The following is an 18,279-nucleotide window of genomic DNA, read 5'->3' as shown; positions in this document are numbered from 1 at the left end:
TAAAATTTGGCTCCATATTGGTATCAAACCAAAAGTAGGCTACTTAACTTTATCCTACCAAAAAATTGGTAGTGCCACAATATGCCTAGATTTTAGCACTACCAATAAATAGGTAGGGTAGAGAACCAAATAGACCCACATCAGAGTTACACAAACTATACGGAATTACAGACCAACAGGCCAGGGACAACAGGCAAATAGGTTTACACAGCAATGGAACGTTTGACCGTCCTTTATTATTATTATTATACCTCTGAGAAAACAAGCGTGCGAATAGTTGGTGCTCGGCGATAATAATGAACAAATAGGTAGTGTTTTACATAGAGGATGAATACTTTAAACAATCAATTTGGCAAAAACAGGTGAAATTCCTTGCAGCTGCAGGTTCGAACCTGCAGCTAATTACATGGAAGCAGCTATACCGCAGCTGAAATTACATGCACAGATTATGCCGTCACCTGACCAAAAAGAAGCTTCCGGATCTGCAAGGAAACGGGAAGAAGAATGAAAATATGAAGGTATAACCATTTGCTCTGCATGTGCTGTAGCCTATCAGGGTCGTTGTTAAATTGACAAATAAGAACATGCAAATCATGTTTAAATGTTCAAGTGGTACTGAACTACTTGTATACATGGTTGAAACTTTGGAATTGGTGGAACAAAATGAATATTAAAATCGAGCTAAACGAAGGCACCTCCGGTAATTTCTTGCGGAAGACAACTTCCAGCCTGGCATCAAGTGTGTTCTCACACACAATCTTTCCATCTCGAGAAGCCAGCACAACACCTCCAGAGCTGCATAAACACATTATATTAGCATAAACAGCAGGATCCATATCAGGATTAAGAACTACAGTAAAAGTATTGAAATTGAAACGAAACTATGGATTTCAAATCCCAACTGCTGTCCTATACTAGAACATGCAGAGAGAGAGAGAGAGAGAGAGAGAGAGAGAGAGAGAGCTGCAACAGGCCAATGATCACTTCATTATGCTATATCAGGAGCTATAGTGCTCTCTTCCCATATTCAATCAGTTTTAAGGTAGACGGATGTATTTGTGGCTTAACCTAGTGCAGTATTACACTATTCAGCATATCAACTGTTCAATAAATGTCATAATGTATGCCAAAGCAATAGCCAGATAAGAGCTGATTGTCCAGGTCAGGGTAGAGTTAAAGTCTTCAGCACTAAACTTCTGATTAACAGGCCCAAGACCGACCTGTATACTCATATTGATGTTATTTTCCAAATTATACATGTTTGTAGAGTTACTGAGCAGATTATCTGTTAGTCCAAAAGATAGCTTTCTTTCTTTTAGTATATTTGCTAGACTGTTACTAGTAGTACAGATATACAGTAGCAAATTGGCAGGCTGCAGGGTAAGAAACTATTTATTACCAAAACCTCTCATGGGAATCATGAGAGCTTGGAGAAGGCGGTAGGTACACATCGTGGTCAACAAGTATCTCTGGGTGATGAACTTCTGCTTTTGACGCATATTCATTCTTTGCTGAATGCAGTACAGATTCTACATGATGATGGTCTTCTTTGCGGCAACGGAGAAGTACCGCTGGCTCTTTCAACCGAAGCAAACCCTGTATTTCCAGTCAATATGATGAATGATTATTTTGTTAATAACAGTAGTGAACAAACAAGGAGATGGCATTTCAAACTTAATTCCATCAATTAAATTGACACGTCCATAAGAGAAGTTTAAAGGTGAATCATAAACAGATGTTCTTTTAGCACTAGCTCTTTTGTGCATGCAGTTAGAGTTGCAAAACTACAATGTGATTTAACACTTCAATATCCAATAATTCAGTTCTGCGTATCGAACTTAACTATATAGGTGAAACCCTCTTGGGGTCCACAATTATCAGAAGGATCGCTCAAAAAGGCTTAATGGATAAGAATCTAGCAGATGATGTATTCAACATTTCATACAAACCTGAACGACGAGTTCTTTCAAAAGGTTCTTGTATTCATGGTGGTTGTGGCTGACACGCAGGAGTTGCTTTGTAGCATCCTCTTTCATGGAATTAACCAAATCATCCTGAGCTTGAAGCACTTTGATGCGAGAAGCATTCAGCTGCATAGAGTACTCACTGATAAAGGAGAAAACAAGGCCTCATCAGTTAACAAATGGATAAACCCAGAAATAGTGATACAGGTGGATTCTATGAAACCTATGCTAACAAGCAATCAGTACCATATTAAATGTAATACGCAAGGAAGGTTAACAATGTTTGAGTATGCATGTTATGTCAGTTTGTACTTTGTATTACCATTTTGTCAAATAGTTCTCTAACTTTTTCCATCCTAAGATTGTTAATGTACAACTTTTATTACATCCAGATCATGATTGATACATACTCTCACTTCAACAGACATTGAACTGCAAGCAGCAGTTCACACAATTTTGTCTAAAAAATAAAATACAGTCGACTCATCAGTGAAGTTCACTGCACTGAACTACACATCCGAATTTGATTTTTAAGTGTCTCAACAACCAGTGCAGTCAAATTACGATTACTGCCAATTTAACCATGTGGCTGAAGTAGTTTGTAGCTAGCTTTTACTACTAATGTTGCACACAAATGAGAATCCAGCATTCCAGCTGTATCTAAAATGTATTGAGGCATTGATGTAATGTACTGTATGCTGCAGAAATCCTCAACATGAAATGCTGTTAATGGGACCATACGGAGAACACAGGAAAACATAAATAATTTGAGGAATCGAAGTCTCACATTTTCTTTCTAACTTCGACTTGCTTCTCTTTCCGTTCATATTCTTGCCTGATCTTCTTTTTCTCAGCTTCAACAAGTTGAAGCTTCTCAATATTGAACTCCTGCAAACACATTATACAAATAAGTTAACATATGGAAGGAAATCAGAATGGTTAACCAACTGTCAGCAATGATAAAGGCATAGTGGTTTATCTGGTTTGAGGAATGAGATGGTTAATTGAGCCTTTTTTTTTCGGATGATGGAAGTATAACTCTGCCTTGCATCAAATAAGGATGCACACAGCCAACTAAGGAGCTAATTGACAACTCAGTCCTATATGACTTGTTTACTTTGAGGAACGGAATGGGTTTGACCATCATCACCTATCCCTCAAAAACACACTTAGTGGAGAAGTGAGGAAAGGATCATCCCACGAAAATTCATGGGATCATCCCATGATTGATCAAGACATACTGGATGGTTTGGTTTCTAAAGCCAAACAGCCTACTAAAATCTGAACAACTGACTCGTCAAACAAGTACCTGTTGTCAGTCATTGGTATTGATAAAAGGTGGGGTTGAAAAGAATGGACACGCAAACAAAACAAGCATGTATTTCCAGAAGATTAATAACTCATTGTAATGAAACTTTCTTTTATTACAAACATGAGGATGCCCCTGTTGCTTCAAGAATAAATCATACTTCCAGCACAGTTGTAGTCAGAAAGCATATTAAACATGTTCATGTCCTCTGGACCTTATGATAGTAAAAGGCGTGATACATGATTGCACAATTGATGATGCTTGTTGGTAGCAAACATGATTGCCAATCATGCACACCAAGGGGTGATCGATCAAACCATGCAGGTGGATCAGTTGTATTCAGCTGAAATGACAAGCTAGAGCAAGTAAAAATGATCATAACAGTAGCAGCCCACTCAGCAAGTATGTTGCTTGACATTCATCATGGCCAACCCATCATGCCAACAAGCAATAGAGGTGTTCATGCATCATATCTCCATTATGATTGCATTGACATAAAAAATAGGAATAAAAAAGTTTATGGCTGGTTAATGGTAATGGATAACTACAGCTCATAAGTTGACAGGTGATGGAGGGTGGTGACCAGTTGTTGCAAGGATTTCCTTTAACCATGTACTAGTACCTCTTTCCGTCTTCTCATTGTTAACCTTATCCTCCAGTTGTGCTTCTAGCACAATCTAGAAGCGAAATGGGAGAGTGAACAGATCAAGCATACCCTATTCAAGTTTCAGTTCATCTTAAGCCCAAATCTCGCTTCTAGAATGATCTAGAGACCTTTGGATTAGACTAGCCTCTCTTATCGCAATCTCAAGCCACAACTGGATTCAGGTACGGACTAACCAGTAGCAGAGAAGGGCGGAAACGGAACAATTGACCATCCAGTGTGGCAGTACTTCCTAGTCCAAAGTAAGAAAACGAGCTTTATTGGACTAGAAACTCGTGATCTGGAAGCTTCTAGATCCACGCACCGAGATCTGCTCAAGCGACACACCCCGGATCCCGATTCCTCTCGATCTACCTCGGAACCAGGGAGCCTATTGCCTAGACGCTTCGACTACAAAATTCTCGTCCCAGAAACCGAAACCTAACAGTCAAACCGCTCGGAGCCTCGGAAACAAGGTAGGATCAAGTATCAACTTCTAGCTCTCGACGCTTCGAGATCACGGGGGGGGGGGCACCAGGCAGATCGGGCGGGTGAAAAGCTTCGGAGGCGCGGATCGAGAGGCTTCCCGAAGCTTCGACGCGCGGGGGAGAGGCGAGGCGAGGGGAGGGGTAAGTACTGACCTCCTCGGCGGAGACGGAGATCTCGCTGGCCTTCTCCTCGGCCTCCTGGCGGATGAACCGCACCATCTGCTGGATCTGCTTGGCGACATCGGCGTCGTTCATCTTGGCGGCGGCGGGGATCCCGACGGCGGCCCTCGCGGCCTTTTGCTGCTGCTGCTGCTGCGCTCCGGCGACCACCACCGCGCGCGGGGGAGGGGAGGGAAGGGGAGGAGAGAGGAGTCCACGGGAGTGGTCGAGAGAGGGAGGAGGGATGGGGAGTCGTGGGACTAGTCTACTAGCGGTCTAGCCGCGCGGGGCAACGTGCCGCCCTTGGTTGCCGCTGCCCTGTCGATCATTCCGTGGACGCGGTCCATGGGTCCGTGATCTTTTCTCTCTCGTTTTCGGTCGCTGTCTGTGGCGCTGTGGCTTTGTCGACAGCTGTTTTTTCGTTAAGTTGAGCACCACTGTTACAACATCTTTGATAGGTGTGGTTTAGTAAAGAATTTCGCAGAATAAGCATTTCCGTTTGGCAACTTTGGTATTAGTAGCAGGTTATACTGAGCTGCAAAAGGGTGTATACATATTTATGTTTATTCATAATGAGATGGGTTGTACATGGATATAACCTTTAGATAATAAAAAGGCTCTATTAAGGGAGACAGAAAAAATATATATATGGTTCGTAAAAGGGTACTCCTTTCGTAAAAGAAAAAACTCAACCTGGTTGAAAATGAGACACAATAGTTTAACGAATCTGGACATGATTGTTTAAATAATAAAATGCTAAATTAATTAAAGGACAGAAAAAATATTGGTAAAAAGGTATTCCCTCTTTTAAAAAAAACAGCATAGTTGGGGGTGTTATATAATATGGAGTTTAGTCCAAACGAATTTGAACATGTACCTTTCCATATTCATTGTAAACATTGATTGGGTTCGAATCTTATAAAGATTCAGATTAAATATGGGCATACAAAAAGAAAAGCTATTAGCATATGATTAATTAAGTTTTAATTATTACAAACTTGAAAAATGGATACATTTAATATTTTGAAGCAACTTTCATATAAAAAGTTTTCGCTCAAAACAAGTCGTTTAATAGTTTAAAAAGCGTGGTAATAAAAACTAAGGTAAAATCTTTATCTTTACGAGAAATGAACTGGGTCATAGTGTCTATCTATTTGTAGCTCGCATTCACCATGCAAAATGGATGAGTCGTGTACCTATTTTCTCGGTTGTCTTATTGTTGCAATTGCTTATTAGGCAAGGCAAAATAAACACTCCCCTTTTTTTTCCCCTTGACTTGACTAGAGTACATAAAACCGGACAATCATTTCTTGCTAGATTTAACCATTTTGACTCTAGTATACATCTTTAGTGCTGTGTGTGGGAATGGATGATAAGTATTTTTTAAAGAAATACGGCCTTTACTATATGTTAAAACAAGAAATGATACTACAGATGTTAGCTTCGTACTATACCAAAATGCAAGATCCTCTCGGTCAATTAAATATAATTTTTTTGTTGAAATCGTTGATTAATTGGGCATCCTCTTCTTTTTACTTTTAGGCAAGGCATGAATTCTTTTTAAAAAAATTCAGACCAAGGGAGTTAGCATGGTTTTTATTTTTAAACCGGGTAAAAACCTTACGACATCATGATTATTTATAAGGGAACCGACAAAAGTCATAAAACCCACAAGAAACGAAACATGCACCACCACAAGTCAGTGAGCACCAAAATATAGAGTATGATCTTCTAAACGACACCTCCAAATAGGGATCTGGCGCATGCAGGCATCGGCGATGCAAGCAATAGCTAGAGGTTGAGCAAGGCTTTTACCCAGAGCTTCCACGACCTACCAACCATGATAATGGGCTTGTTCAATTTCTTTATAGATTATAAATTATCGTGGATATATTTTATAAACTTCTAAATGATGTGAATTACTTTGAAAGAAAGGACTCTTCATCGGTATTTACTACAAAACCTTTTAAAATCAACTTATCAACTTTATAATATTTATATATCTCGCTTATACTATTGAATAATTATCATAAACCCAATTTCACTTATTATCATCAACTATCATAACCATTTTCTAAAAAATCACAGTATACACGTAGGCGCTCATAGCGCGCCTGTGAATGTATAGACGCACACCCTATCTCTATGAACATCACTAAACTTCATCACTAAACTGGAGGTGTTCTATGAGAAGAGGGCGGCATGGAGGTCTTCAGGCATCCAAACTAAGGCTGTGTTCGGATTCAACGGATGGGAACTAATCCTTCCCGCACGGAAAACGCTAATGGACCGCTCTCATTAATCACACGCTAATGGACCGCTCCGTTTTCCATGCGGAGGGAATAAATTCCCATCCAGCTCATGCGAACACAGCCTAATGCATGTATGGTGGTTGGTTTTTAGAGTAGTTTCTGACTTCCTGTGCACATGTTGGAACGCTTAGCCTGGGTGTCGTTTGGATAGCTATTCGAGCCAACGAATAACCCATTTTTATCCTTTGTATGGCATTAATTCTTGAAATCTCTCTCCTACTAGTACTATGAAAAGAGAGTCATATCCTCCTCCTGTTCTTACCGGTCCCACATTCCAGAAAAAACCATTCACATTTCTAAAAAAAAATATTTTTTCTGAAAAAACATGCCTTATATGCTCTATCCGTATCAAAATAGTACACTTAATTTAAACAATATGATATAGATGAGTATACTTATTTTAAAATGGAGGAAGTAGTTTCATTCTCTCTCTTCGATCTCTCTCATATACCTTAGCGAAAATTAAACATGTCTTGTTTTATTTACAACACTCACATCCCATTGTACATGTCTAATAAAAATTATACAACGTCTTATTGGCCGTTCCGGTGAAAAACAAACTATATACTCCCTCTATTTTCTTCTGATGATCAGTATTTTTGTTTTGAGTTCTGACAACAAGATAAAAAAAAAAAGAGGCATAACCCCGTAACCCATTTTACTCCAGGGCGCAAAGACTGTCCCTGTGTTCCTTTGCATACGAACCAATTGGCCATGTAAACTGGAGAGCTACCAAACCATGCATGTGAAAGCAATTACTGCATGCAGATCAAACAATCAGTGTATGGAAACCGAACAGCCATCAAGCTTATACATTGATGAAAGAAAAAAAAAGAACGAATTACCCCCTCAATTATGGAGGTCGATTGAATTACCCCCATAACTGCAATACGGGACATTTGACACCATAAACTTTTGAATCCAGGTTAATTATCCCCCTAACAAAAACCAAAGTGGTTTTCAGCCTACGTGGTAGACACGTGGCGATACGGTCAGTAAAAACAAATAAAAACCAGTGGAACCCGCTTGTCAGCGTTGTTTTCTCTATATCCCCATTGTCCCCCTTCTTTGCTTCTCGGCGAGAGGAGGACATAGCGTCGGCGGCGAGGTCCAGTCCGAATGGAAGGGGAGGAAGGGGGCTGCACGAGCTCGCCTATCCCTAGCATGGCGAGTAGGCGGTCGACGGCCGACAGCCGGGAGGATATGGTGGGGCGTGACGGGGATGGCGTGGTAGGGGTTGGAGATGGTGGGCCATTGGCGAGGAGGGCGTTGAAGACAGCAGAGCAACGGTGAGTTGGGCTTGAGGCAGGGGCTCGTCGATCCCGTGCGTAGGAGCTCGAGTTTGCTCGGGGGACGTCTCTGCTAGCTCATGGAGGGCATCCACCGTCTCCTCCAGATCTGGCGGAGAGGCGAGGAGGAGGTGGGAGGTAGTGAAGATGCCGTCGGGCGACCGACACCGATAGCAGCACACCCGTGAAGCTTGGCGTTGGTGAATTGGGTGCGGGAGCGGAGGAACTCGAGGAGGGTGCCCCCGGGGTCGCCAGTGCTGGCTCCATTATCGCGACAAAACTGAAGCGCTCGTCGTTGACCACAAATACCACCACCTCTAGGCCGCACACCATCGTTGCCTATTGCACTGCCAAGCGCCGCCCATCGTCGACCATTTTCTTCCCGAAAACGCTGCCGCCGCTCGTGCCCTACCGCCCGCCGCTACTTGCCACCGACCGGAGCCCGCTGACCGGTTCCCCTTCCTCGTCTTGCGCACGTGCTTCCGAGAGAGAGAGAGAGAGAGAGAGAAGGGGGAAGAGAGAGGGAGGGAGAGATTAGGAATAGGTGAAGAGGAGGTATGATAAGTGGGTCCCATTAATTTTTTTAAAAGAGAACGGCTAACTAGGTTGCCACGCATAGGCCACGTAGAACAAAACCATTCTGGATTGGGTTGAGGGGGGTAATTCGTCCGGTATTGAAAGTTCAAGATGAGCAATGTCTAGTTTTTCGGGTTAAGAGGTTAATTCGATCGACCGCGATAGTTCGGGAGGTTAATTCTTACTTTTCTAAATGAGAATAGTCTCATCTTGTTTAGGCGCTGATAAAAAGGGAAAGGAGGGAGTCTACATAAAAGTATGAAAGAGCCCAGATCGCATCTTGCCTTTGCCTTCTTACGGAATCTTCAAGTGTGCCACCGTGGAGTGGCGCAGCATCACGTCTCCTTCACCAATCAGTATATACCGCCGTTTCAGGGCAGGTGATTAGGTGTCGCCGGCGATGATAGCCGGTCAAACGGGCATCAGGATGGGAATGGGTAGAGTCGATCCATTTATCCACTAAATCTATTCGTAAATTTGTCCTAACGGATTTTAAGGTCGGTCCAAAAAATATAAATGGACCAAATGGCTCAAAGCATTAGAACCTAAGGTTTAAGAGGTTCGATCCAAAATAACTTCACATGTATAAATATTTTAAAAATTTGTACAAAGTTGCTTCTCTATATAATAAATCATTCCTATAAAATTCAACTAAATTTAACAAGTTTTTATAGTGTGAACGTGAGTTTAAAAATTTTAGGTCCGAGTTTTATACACATGTAACTAGAATTTTTAAATCTTAGTAATGCTCGTGGGCCCCATATGTCTAAATGACTTAAAATTTGAACAAAGTTGCTTCTCCATATAATAAATCATCTCTATAAAATTCAATTAAGTTTGATATGTTTTTATAATGTGAATGTGAGTCTAAAAATTTCAGGCCCAAGTTTTACATGCATGCAATAAGAGCTTCTTTTTTTTATCTATTAGGAGCGTAGATGATCCATTTATATATCCATAGATAATCTATTGATATAATAAAGTCATAATGGATTGACCGTATTAAACCATAGTACAACAAACTTATTTAAAACGGTTTAGGCTGGATCCATGTCCTAACCATTCCCACATGTCCTAACCATTCCCATCCTGAGACGGTCACGGTACAGGATAAGCTGATAACGTGGAGGCCCCGCGATCTGGCGCCTTGTCGTTGGCTCTTCTCTAATCTTTTTGCACGCTACCTCTGGGCCCCACGGGCAACACGCACGCAGGCACGCGAATAGCGGGCTACGTGGCCAGAAGGCAACCCGATCGCGACGCAGCTGCAGCTGCGCGCACGCGCGAGCTAGGGCCTAGCTACCGTGCAACGTGGCGCGCCGTGCACGGCATCTCCGAGCTCCAATTGCACGTTAGATGGTGATCTCGAAATCTGTTGCACTTCCAGCTTGGTTGCAGCGTGTGCCACCGAAATCAAGCACGGGATCAACCAGCCACTCGTGCTAGCGATCTACGTGTATCAAAACTAAGGAACACGTAGTAGCTAGAGCTAGTAATATTTTTAGCTACACACAGAACACGAGTACTAGTTCGTATTTGTCACTAGAAGAGCACACTTTTTGCAAATTGCCGCCCACGACTATGTCACGAACCGGCCCGTGAATTTTTATCAAATATACTATAACCATTGCTGATGAAACGATAGAAAAAAAAAACTAATTCTATACTCTATGTGCTGATAAAGCAGATCTGCTGACTTTAGTTAAGCCAAATCCGCATGCAGCTGATCACCGAGATGCCACGGCGCCGAACCCTTTCCTGCGTGCGTGTACGCAGTGGAGAACCTTCGGCCCCCCGGTTGGTGGGGCCCAGGAGGGGGCGGAGCAGCAAACCACGTCACCCACATGACTGGGCTACCCAGCTGGCCCTCGTGGGAGGCGCGGGTGGACGCGTAGAGCCGCTCCGGTAGAGACACGTGTGCCGGAAGCAACGGGTGACAGCGTGACTCAAGAATTAAACTATCCGCCACGTTGCCCGGTTCACCCACCCACTCTACACCGGCGCTTCCGCAAGGGACCCAACGAACGCCATTATTCATAGGATGGCCCACATGTCATCCTCATGTACTCTAACAATGATATTTTATTTTTCTCGGAGAATAATGATGATGACGATGATAATAACTATTACAATTATTAAAAGTGAATAAAGAAATATAGACATCTGAGAGAATGCGTGATTTTTTTTATTAAGGTCTCACAGTTACAATTTAGAGATAGCGACTAAAAAAGTATTTGCTAAATCGACGCATATCTGTGAATCTGTTTACCTGTATAATAACAGATTTTGTTAACGAAACTGCACCCAACTCTGTGGGTACACGAACCGGGTGCCTCGTAGCGAAACAGCCCGCGCTCGGGCCTACCCCGTGTATCACGAGCCGACACGTGTCTCGTGACGTGGTACCCTTTCCTTCCGCGCCGCCTCCCCACTCATCCCCTTCCCCGCAAGGCCTTCTCCCTCCCGTCAAATCAAAGCACCCCGCCGCACGCAGACGAGAAAGGAAGCGCGCCTCAGCCTCAGTACCCACCACCTCCACGCTCGCGCCGTCGGCTTCGTGCTCCTGCGCCGCCGCACCGATCTGCACCGTACGCGGGCGTCGATCCATCCAAGGTACGCGCGGCGCGGCCGATCTCTGCCTCCCTCTCCGTGTTCACGCGCAATGCCCGGCCCCTGGTTCGTCTTCTCTTTCGTTTTAGCACTTCTCCGCGAGGGTGAAGGTTTGTAGTAGCGGAGAGCAGGAGCCAGGAAGCCCAAGCCCTCCCTCGTTCGTCCCTGAAATTTTAACGCGTTTCGTCCGGACTCCGGAAGATCCTCTGTTCGATCTTGTAGCGAGTATATTATCATACTTCTACTGTCGTCGTAGTAGCAATTCACCTCCAAAAAAAAAACAAAACTGTCGTAGTAGCAGTGATTCAAATGCATTGGTTCGGCTTTCTTTTGCTTCCTGTCGGGTTTAAAAGCGAATCCTATGGCCACACGTAGGAAGCGTGTACACGTTTCTTAAGTTTACTACTAGTATATTTTTCGTTATTTCAAACAGAAATGAAATTATTTATGGGAAAAGGTGAGAGTTGAGTAATTGGAACGCCGATTTTCCCGGTTTCACTATTTGTTAGGTAACAAGTGGACTGTTAGTGTAAAATTATTGCGCTCCATAGGACCCCTGGTTTGTGCGGTTTGGAAGACTGTAAAATTGGTGCCCGCCCTGGCTGCCCTTGTCATCTCAGTCTCAGGTAGTCAGGTGTCACCTGGCCTTGTGCATACGTTGGATACCGGAGCTTTCACCTAGTCTAGTCAGCTTTTGGTTGGAATTGCTTTCAACTGGTTAATCCTGTCCTGTTTGTGGAGTGCTTTGGGGGGGGGGGGGGGGGGGGGGGGAGGGGGGGGATGGTGGCTGTCGTAATCTTGGATTAATTTAATTTTCTTGGAGATAGTGTGTTGTACTCTTGTTATCAGTATTGAAAGCACGACTAGATTTTTATGTGAGGATTGAATTTCCATCCCTCCAATTTGTTGCAGGGATTGGTACTCCGGTTCTTTCTCCGGCACACTAATCTCTCACAACAATGTATATTAGTGTGGGTTGGTGTGGTAGTTGCCTAGGGCAGAGGTGGCGCCCTACGCTGGTGGTAGGCGGGGGTTGGCAAGGGGGTGTATACGGTGGTGTTGGTGTTGGGAGTGGGTTGTGGGGGGGAGGGGGAGTAGGGATTCAGATTGGGTGACATAGGGTGAATCTCGGCCCTCCAAAACAAATCCAACAGCTGAGATTCGTCCACGTCATCATGAGTAAAAATTTTACTCCCAGTAAAACTTTTACTCCAGGAATTTTACTCCTAGTAAAATTTTTACTCCTGAGTAAATCTGCGAGTAAAATTTTTACTCGTGATGACGTGGATGAATCTCAGCCGTTGGATTTGTTTTGAAGGGCCAAGATTCACCCTATGTCACCTTGTGACATGTCTACCCTATGTCACCCAATCCCGCTAGAGGCGAAGAAGGAGGATGGCGTAGGAGAGACTAGAGATGAGTAAGACGATGAAGCAGTGACGCCGTGATGGCTCATTGGAAAGGAGGAATTTTAAGTGTCGGATTGCTGTACAGGAATGCCTGCACAAGCTAGGTGTGTCTAGTGGTTTTTGTACATGATTGTGCGATATCTATGGGCCTGCAAGAGTTTCATATCTGTGCATTTAGTGAATTATATTTTTTACTGAAACATACTTTTTTGTGTGACTATTTTCAGTACTTATGATATGGTTTAGCATATGACCAATCTGTACGATGAAAATATGCAGGAACTCATAAAAAGTCATGGGAAATGACGAAGCTGTAGTTACTCAGAAGATGGGGAAAGCACCATCGCCCCCTAAGGTAAACGCATATAAGTAGATAACCAAGGCCAAATATGGGCACAGACAACATTGCACGAGCAAGATGTCAAATTGATTATTGGCATTTCTTCTTTTATTTGACAACATAAATCCGCTTTGAGGTTTTAGATGTGCTAGGGCTGCATCAAACAGCTGCGAAGCATGATTTTGTCAATTAGCCACATTATTGACAAGGGGTGGAATCCTTAAAGGTGCCTAAGTAGCAACTGTATTACTTTGCAGGATCATCCAGCCCTTAGTCCATACCTTGATTGGTCAAATATGCAGGTTAGGTGTCTGACAATCTATATTTTCCTGATAACTGAAGTTTGGATTTTCCTTTGAACTGAGTAACTAAATTTAAGGTATCATAATCAACACAGGCATATTACGGCCCAGGGATCTTGCCACCAACATTTTTTAGCCCTGGAATAGCCGCTGGTCATACCCCTCCTCCATTTATCTGGGGTCCTCAGGTTTTTGACTTTACTCTCCATGTATCAGGTGTCATTCTTATCTTTAAGAGTTCTAAGTTATTTCCCTGTGCCTCTACAGCCTCTGGTGCCATCCGCTTTTGGGAAGCCATATGCCGCAATTTATCCTCCTGGTGGAGCTTTTTCACATCCGTTCATGCCCCTAGTAAGCATTTCATTTTGTTCACCTATCTATTTTTCAGAACATTGCATTTAACTAAACATGGAAGGCACCATGGATTTGAGTCAACTATCACGCTTTGGAATTAAAGCGATATCCAATTTGTTAAAATGCTTGCATAAAGCCATGTTAACATGGAAACTTCTCTATGAGCAGAACTAACACGAATGATTTCTGCCGTTCGAAGTATTCATGATATGTAGTTGGAACTTGGAAAACCTATCCTTGCAGACGAATTATCTCTACATGAAAATAAATTCATTCATATATTGCCATTTTTTCTGTAGAAGGAAGCTGGATTTTTTTTTTCTTCTGTGGAAGTATATATGTATTTTTAAATCATTTGTTCAATTGTTCTTTTCTTTAATGTCTTTCTTGCTTCACTTGTGTGAACGTTCTGTGCTGAATTGCTAATTGTTTTGCTAGTATCTTAATTATGCTTCTGTTATTGATTGTTTATCTTATATTTTTATCAAGATGGTGAGCCCATTGAGCATGGAGCCAGCAAAGTCTGTCAACAGCAAGGATAACTGTTCAAATAAGAAAATGAAGGAAATTGATGGTGCGGCTGTGTCAACTGGCAGTGGCAACAGTGAAAAAACAAGGTGATACAGGATTTTACAAAATGAAAACGATAACCAGATTGATAGTTCAACTTATATACAACTATTATGAGTGACAAACTGATTTCATGTGCATCTGATGCTGCCAATGCAGTGGAGATTGCAGCTTAGAAGGATCCAGTGATGGAAACAACCAGAAGGTATTGTTCTGTAGTTATTTAATGCCATTGAAGATGTTCTGAGCCAGCAAGCTTATACTTAACATGCTGATATATTTCATCATTATTCAGGCAAGTGGAACTCCCAAGAAAAGGAGCATAGATGATAGGCCTAAATCAGGTACTCAATCTTGGTATCATCTGGTACTTGATTTTTATAATATCCAGTTCAATGACTCATCGTGAATTTTGCGGCATTTCTTGTTATTTCTCTAATTGATAACTGAAACATAATATAATCCTCTGTTTAAGTTTTCAGATGATAAGAAGGCCATATATTCTGAGCACTAAGCAACACTAAGAGGTGATTTGGTTTTTGTTTTTCCTTTTCTCCAGGCGTGGAAACTGGTGGAGCTTTAACACCTAATGATAGACCTAGCGAACAAGCAGCTTTGCCAAATCTATGCATTCCGGTTACAGCAATCAAACCAGACGTGAGCACTGCTAGTGACTTCAGAGTCATTGCCACCCCAGTAACTGAAGTGCCAACTAAGGTATGCCAGTTGCAGTTTTTTTTCTTGTTAAAGTGCCAGCAAATTATCATTTAGAAAAGGCGCCACTAACTTCGTGGAGTGAACCATGATCCATACTTGGACGAAGCAATCAAATTTCTTAATGTTTCCACTACCACGACTTCAGTAGAACATCCTTTTTTTTTTGAGAATACAACATCCCTTATTTATTACTGCTGTTATTTTTTGGGATTAATTCTCGAGTCGCTAGTATGGTTTTGCTAAATAGATTGCTGGAGCTCTTTGCGTTTTTTTTCTTTTAAAAAAGAACTACACATTCATTCCAGAGAGAAACAGAACAAGACCCGTCCCAGAAGGACACCCTGAGATAGCAACAAAACACCTCACCAAACACCACTGTCAGGACACCTAAATGCAAAGTACCTAGATACTCAATAAAAAATGAGATTCACTCTTGAGATCAGGAATTTTCAGCTTTCGATTCATGGGATCGTTTCTTCTTGAATTAAACTATAGACCTATAATCCTTAATAAATTGTCAGGATGATAAGGAATCAAAGCGCGAGAGAAGGAAGCAATCAAACAGGGAGTCTGCTCGGAGGTCAAGGTTGAGGAAGCAGGTATAATAAGATGCTTAGCTAGTTTTAACTTGTAATGTTTTGTGGTATCCCCTTCAGTATTCCATACTCTAGTAGAAATTAAACCATACTTGTACAATAATGATATTCTTTCATTCTAACAGGCCGAGACTGAGGAACTGGCTAGAAAAGTAGAGCTATTGACTGCGGAGAACACATCCCTTAGACGTGAAATAAGCAGGCTAACGGAAAGCTCCAAGAAACTTAGATTAGAGAATTCTGCTCTAATGGTAAACATCTTTTCTAACGATATGATCATTGGAGTATTGGAGCTATTTTCATTGAGCACTAGTCCTTTTTTTTCTTCTCTCAAATGCGCCTTGTTTAACAGGAGAAACTAACGGAAACCGGGCCTGATGAAGCACAAGAAGTGCCTCCAGTCAAAACAAAAGCACAGCAAGCTCGAGGCGTCGAAAATTTCCTGTCAATGATAGACAAGACTGGCACGCCGAGAAGCAGCGGGCACATGGATCATGCCATTGCCACGCCCAAGCTTCGTCAGCTCCTGGGCTCTGGTCTGGCGACTGATGCTGTAGCCGCAAGGTAATCTTAACGACTTGACCCTCCCGCCGTTCGTGCTCAAACGCAGCATGTGGCCTGGTGAATTTTATAAGCTCAACCTGCCCGCACGATTAACATCGAAGTAGTAGGTACGATTTTGTCACTGTATTCGCCCTTGTAAATTACTAGTAGCTGCCTTTTAGACGAGCATTCCAACCGCTCCACCGGGATATGAATGCCCCCCTGGCCGTCAGTTCTTCCCTGAGTTTTTACTCTACTCTCGTAGATCTGTAACATCAGTGCTGGCTCGCGTTGTTCATATCAAACTGATCTCTGTAAATACTGTAACACTGACAGAAAGCCTTCTAGCTTTGATCTTTTACCTTTACCTGCTTTTGGATGATCCATTTTTCTCTCCTACGGGTGTAAACGTCTTCTTTTTCTTTGGTTAGTTCGACACATAACATTGTAGCCGATGCGATCAACACCGGTGGTTGTTCGCTTCTGTCCTTGGCGTACGACACGTTCTTTACGGCTTTCTGTTGATACGGCTCTCTATTGATGATCGATAAGATCACACGGTTGCATCAGCGATGATCCCTATGCGGTGGCCGGTGGGCAATTACTCGCCGGCGTCCTATGCCATTCGTCTTGTCGACGGAAGCGCTGTACTCCGTTGAAAGCGAGAACAGAGGCAAGGGAATCTCCGGTTGCTGCTCCTGCACCTCCCATACATCCGCCATGCTGTTGCCATGACTATGGGCATGTGTGAGACAACACTGTGACAGCAAATTCAGGCTTGAAACAACTTGGGCATTCTAACTACTCCTACGTTTAAAACGGTATCAGTATGGCAGAGTGACTCAAGTGCCATGGTTTGTGCCAGCAAATTCAGGCTTGAGAGAGAGGTGCGTGAATTTCGTGATGGTTTTGGTGAGGTCGTACTTGTACGGTGCTGATGAGCTGATCTGACTGCGTGGTTGGATTGACGCATGGTCCAGTGCTGTGCTGTTAGCTTGGGCCCTGCACGGTATTAGGCCGGCTTTCTTTTGACTCGACTAGCACCCGCGTGACCCTTGACTGAATTGGTAATATCGATGCATCCAATTGCTGCAAACGGGTCGGCCGCTAGCTCACCACCACGACCCAGAGTCCGAACATGCTAACCAATTTTCACCTGTCAAGGCCTCAAGGGCTCATGGCAATGGGCAAACAGGCAGGCGCACGCCACGTACGAGTGGAAAATTGTTAATACAGCTTTCATCTGTTAATACAGAAGTGATTAAAGCCCTGTTTGTTTCAGCTTAAAATTATTGTAATCTAGATTATTAAATCAGATTACTCTAAGTTGAATTATAATAAGCTGATATAAAATAAGCTACGAGTTGTTTGTTTCTCTGGATTATTAGAGGCATCTAAGGGTAGTGGGTCTTTAGCCACTCAATAATATAGAAAAAGCTCCTCTAGAGGAGATTATTAGATTATAGTAATCTGGCTTATAGATTATAATAATCTAGCATAATAATCTACTTGTTTGTTTCAGCTTACTCATAATAATCTAGATTATAATAATCCTAAGCTGAATCAAACAGGGCCTAAGGAGCGCAACAATACCACTATTATGTATCTTGGCCAAAGGCCCTGTTCATTTCTTCTGCAAGTAAAGAATTAAATTTTGGATACTCGTGACACGCTTTTTAAACGACTAAACGGTGTGTTTCGTGCGAAAAATTTCTATATGAAAATTGTTTTAAAATATCAAATTAACCCATTTTTCAAGTTTGTAATAATTAAAACTCAATTAATCACATATTATTACCACCTCGTTTTGCGTAAAATACTTAATCTTTATCTTCATCTTCAGAAGATTCAAACACCACAGTAGGCCATTTCCATTAGTAAAAAGAAAACGGCTAGTCCAACATTTGAGAATGATTAAATCTAGAGAATGTCCAATGTTTATATACCTATTTTAAATTCATCCAATTTTAGATAGGAAGATATTTTAAGATTCATGTAACACATGTTTCTCTAACTGTATCTCCTTATTTTCCTACATTATTGTCGATCGACGTAATCACATTTTCCCTCGTAATCCATTGTCTCTTCCCCACATGCA

At 42.4% G+C, this 18,279-nt stretch overlaps 2 protein-coding genes across 4 annotated transcripts; one reads left to right on the top strand and one right to left on the bottom strand.

Annotated features, from left to right (window-relative positions):
* Positions 1–202: 202 nt before the first annotated feature.
* LOC127786420 (V-type proton ATPase subunit E-like) lies at positions 203–4,823 on the bottom strand. The gene is made up of 6 exons (XM_052313831.1): positions 4,558–4,823; positions 2,752–2,852; positions 1,950–2,106; positions 1,400–1,596; positions 696–795; positions 203–482 (listed from the first exon to the last, which is right to left on the bottom strand). The coding sequence occupies exons 1-6, from the start codon at positions 4,657–4,659 to the stop codon at positions 447–449; spliced, it is 693 nt and encodes a 230-aa protein (XP_052169791.1). The 5' UTR covers positions 4,660–4,823; the 3' UTR covers positions 203–446.
* A 6,366-nt stretch (positions 4,824–11,189) lies between these two features.
* LOC127766227 (common plant regulatory factor 1-like) lies at positions 11,190–16,542 on the top strand. Of its 3 annotated transcripts, none has more exons than XM_052291344.1 (12): positions 11,190–11,353; positions 13,039–13,114; positions 13,357–13,401; positions 13,497–13,589; positions 13,669–13,752; positions 14,245–14,372; positions 14,485–14,530; positions 14,621–14,669; positions 14,885–15,042; positions 15,564–15,641; positions 15,764–15,889; positions 15,991–16,542. In XM_052291344.1, exons 2-12 carry the CDS (start codon positions 13,055–13,057, stop codon positions 16,204–16,206), a joined length of 1,083 nt encoding a protein of 360 aa, XP_052147304.1. In that variant the 5' UTR covers positions 11,190–11,353; positions 13,039–13,054; the 3' UTR covers positions 16,207–16,542. The 3 variants fall into 3 exon arrangements, with proteins under 3 accessions (XP_052147304.1, XP_052147344.1, XP_052147383.1); XM_052291384.1 differs by lacking the exon at positions 11,190–11,353 and adding an exon at positions 12,627–12,863; XM_052291423.1 differs by lacking the exon at positions 11,190–11,353 and having other exon boundaries at positions 13,243–13,401.
* The last annotated feature ends 1,737 nt before the right edge of the window (positions 16,543–18,279 follow it).

This window comes from Oryza glaberrima, chromosome 1, assembly GCF_000147395.1.
Source record: "Oryza glaberrima chromosome 1, OglaRS2, whole genome shotgun sequence".
Lineage (NCBI taxonomy): Eukaryota > Viridiplantae > Streptophyta > Magnoliopsida > Poales > Poaceae > Oryza > Oryza glaberrima.
This window is presented reverse-complemented; position numbering and strand designations above follow the sequence as displayed.

Excerpts from the sequence above, each read along its gene's own strand:
- LOC127786420 (XM_052313831.1), bottom strand. The coding sequence starts at position 4,659 with ATGAACGACGCCGATGTCGCCAAGCAGATCCAGCAGATGGTGCGGTTC. Across the intron at positions 2,107-2,751 it reads GTCGAAGTTAGAAAGAAAAT|TGAGTACTCTATGCAGCTGA; the intron begins GTGAGACTTCGA and ends CTCCTTTATCAG. Across the intron at positions 796-1,399 it reads GATTCCCATGAGAGGTTTTG|CTCTGGAGGTGTTGTGCTGG; the intron begins GTAATAAATAGT and ends GTGTTTATGCAG.
- LOC127766227 (XM_052291344.1), top strand. The coding sequence starts at position 13,055 with ATGGGAAATGACGAAGCTGTAGTTACTCAGAAGATGGGGAAAGCACCA. Across the intron at positions 13,590-13,668 it reads CATTTATCTGGGGTCCTCAG|CCTCTGGTGCCATCCGCTTT; the intron begins GTTTTTGACTTT and ends GTGCCTCTACAG. Across the intron at positions 15,043-15,563 it reads TAACTGAAGTGCCAACTAAG|GATGATAAGGAATCAAAGCG; the intron begins GTATGCCAGTTG and ends ATAAATTGTCAG.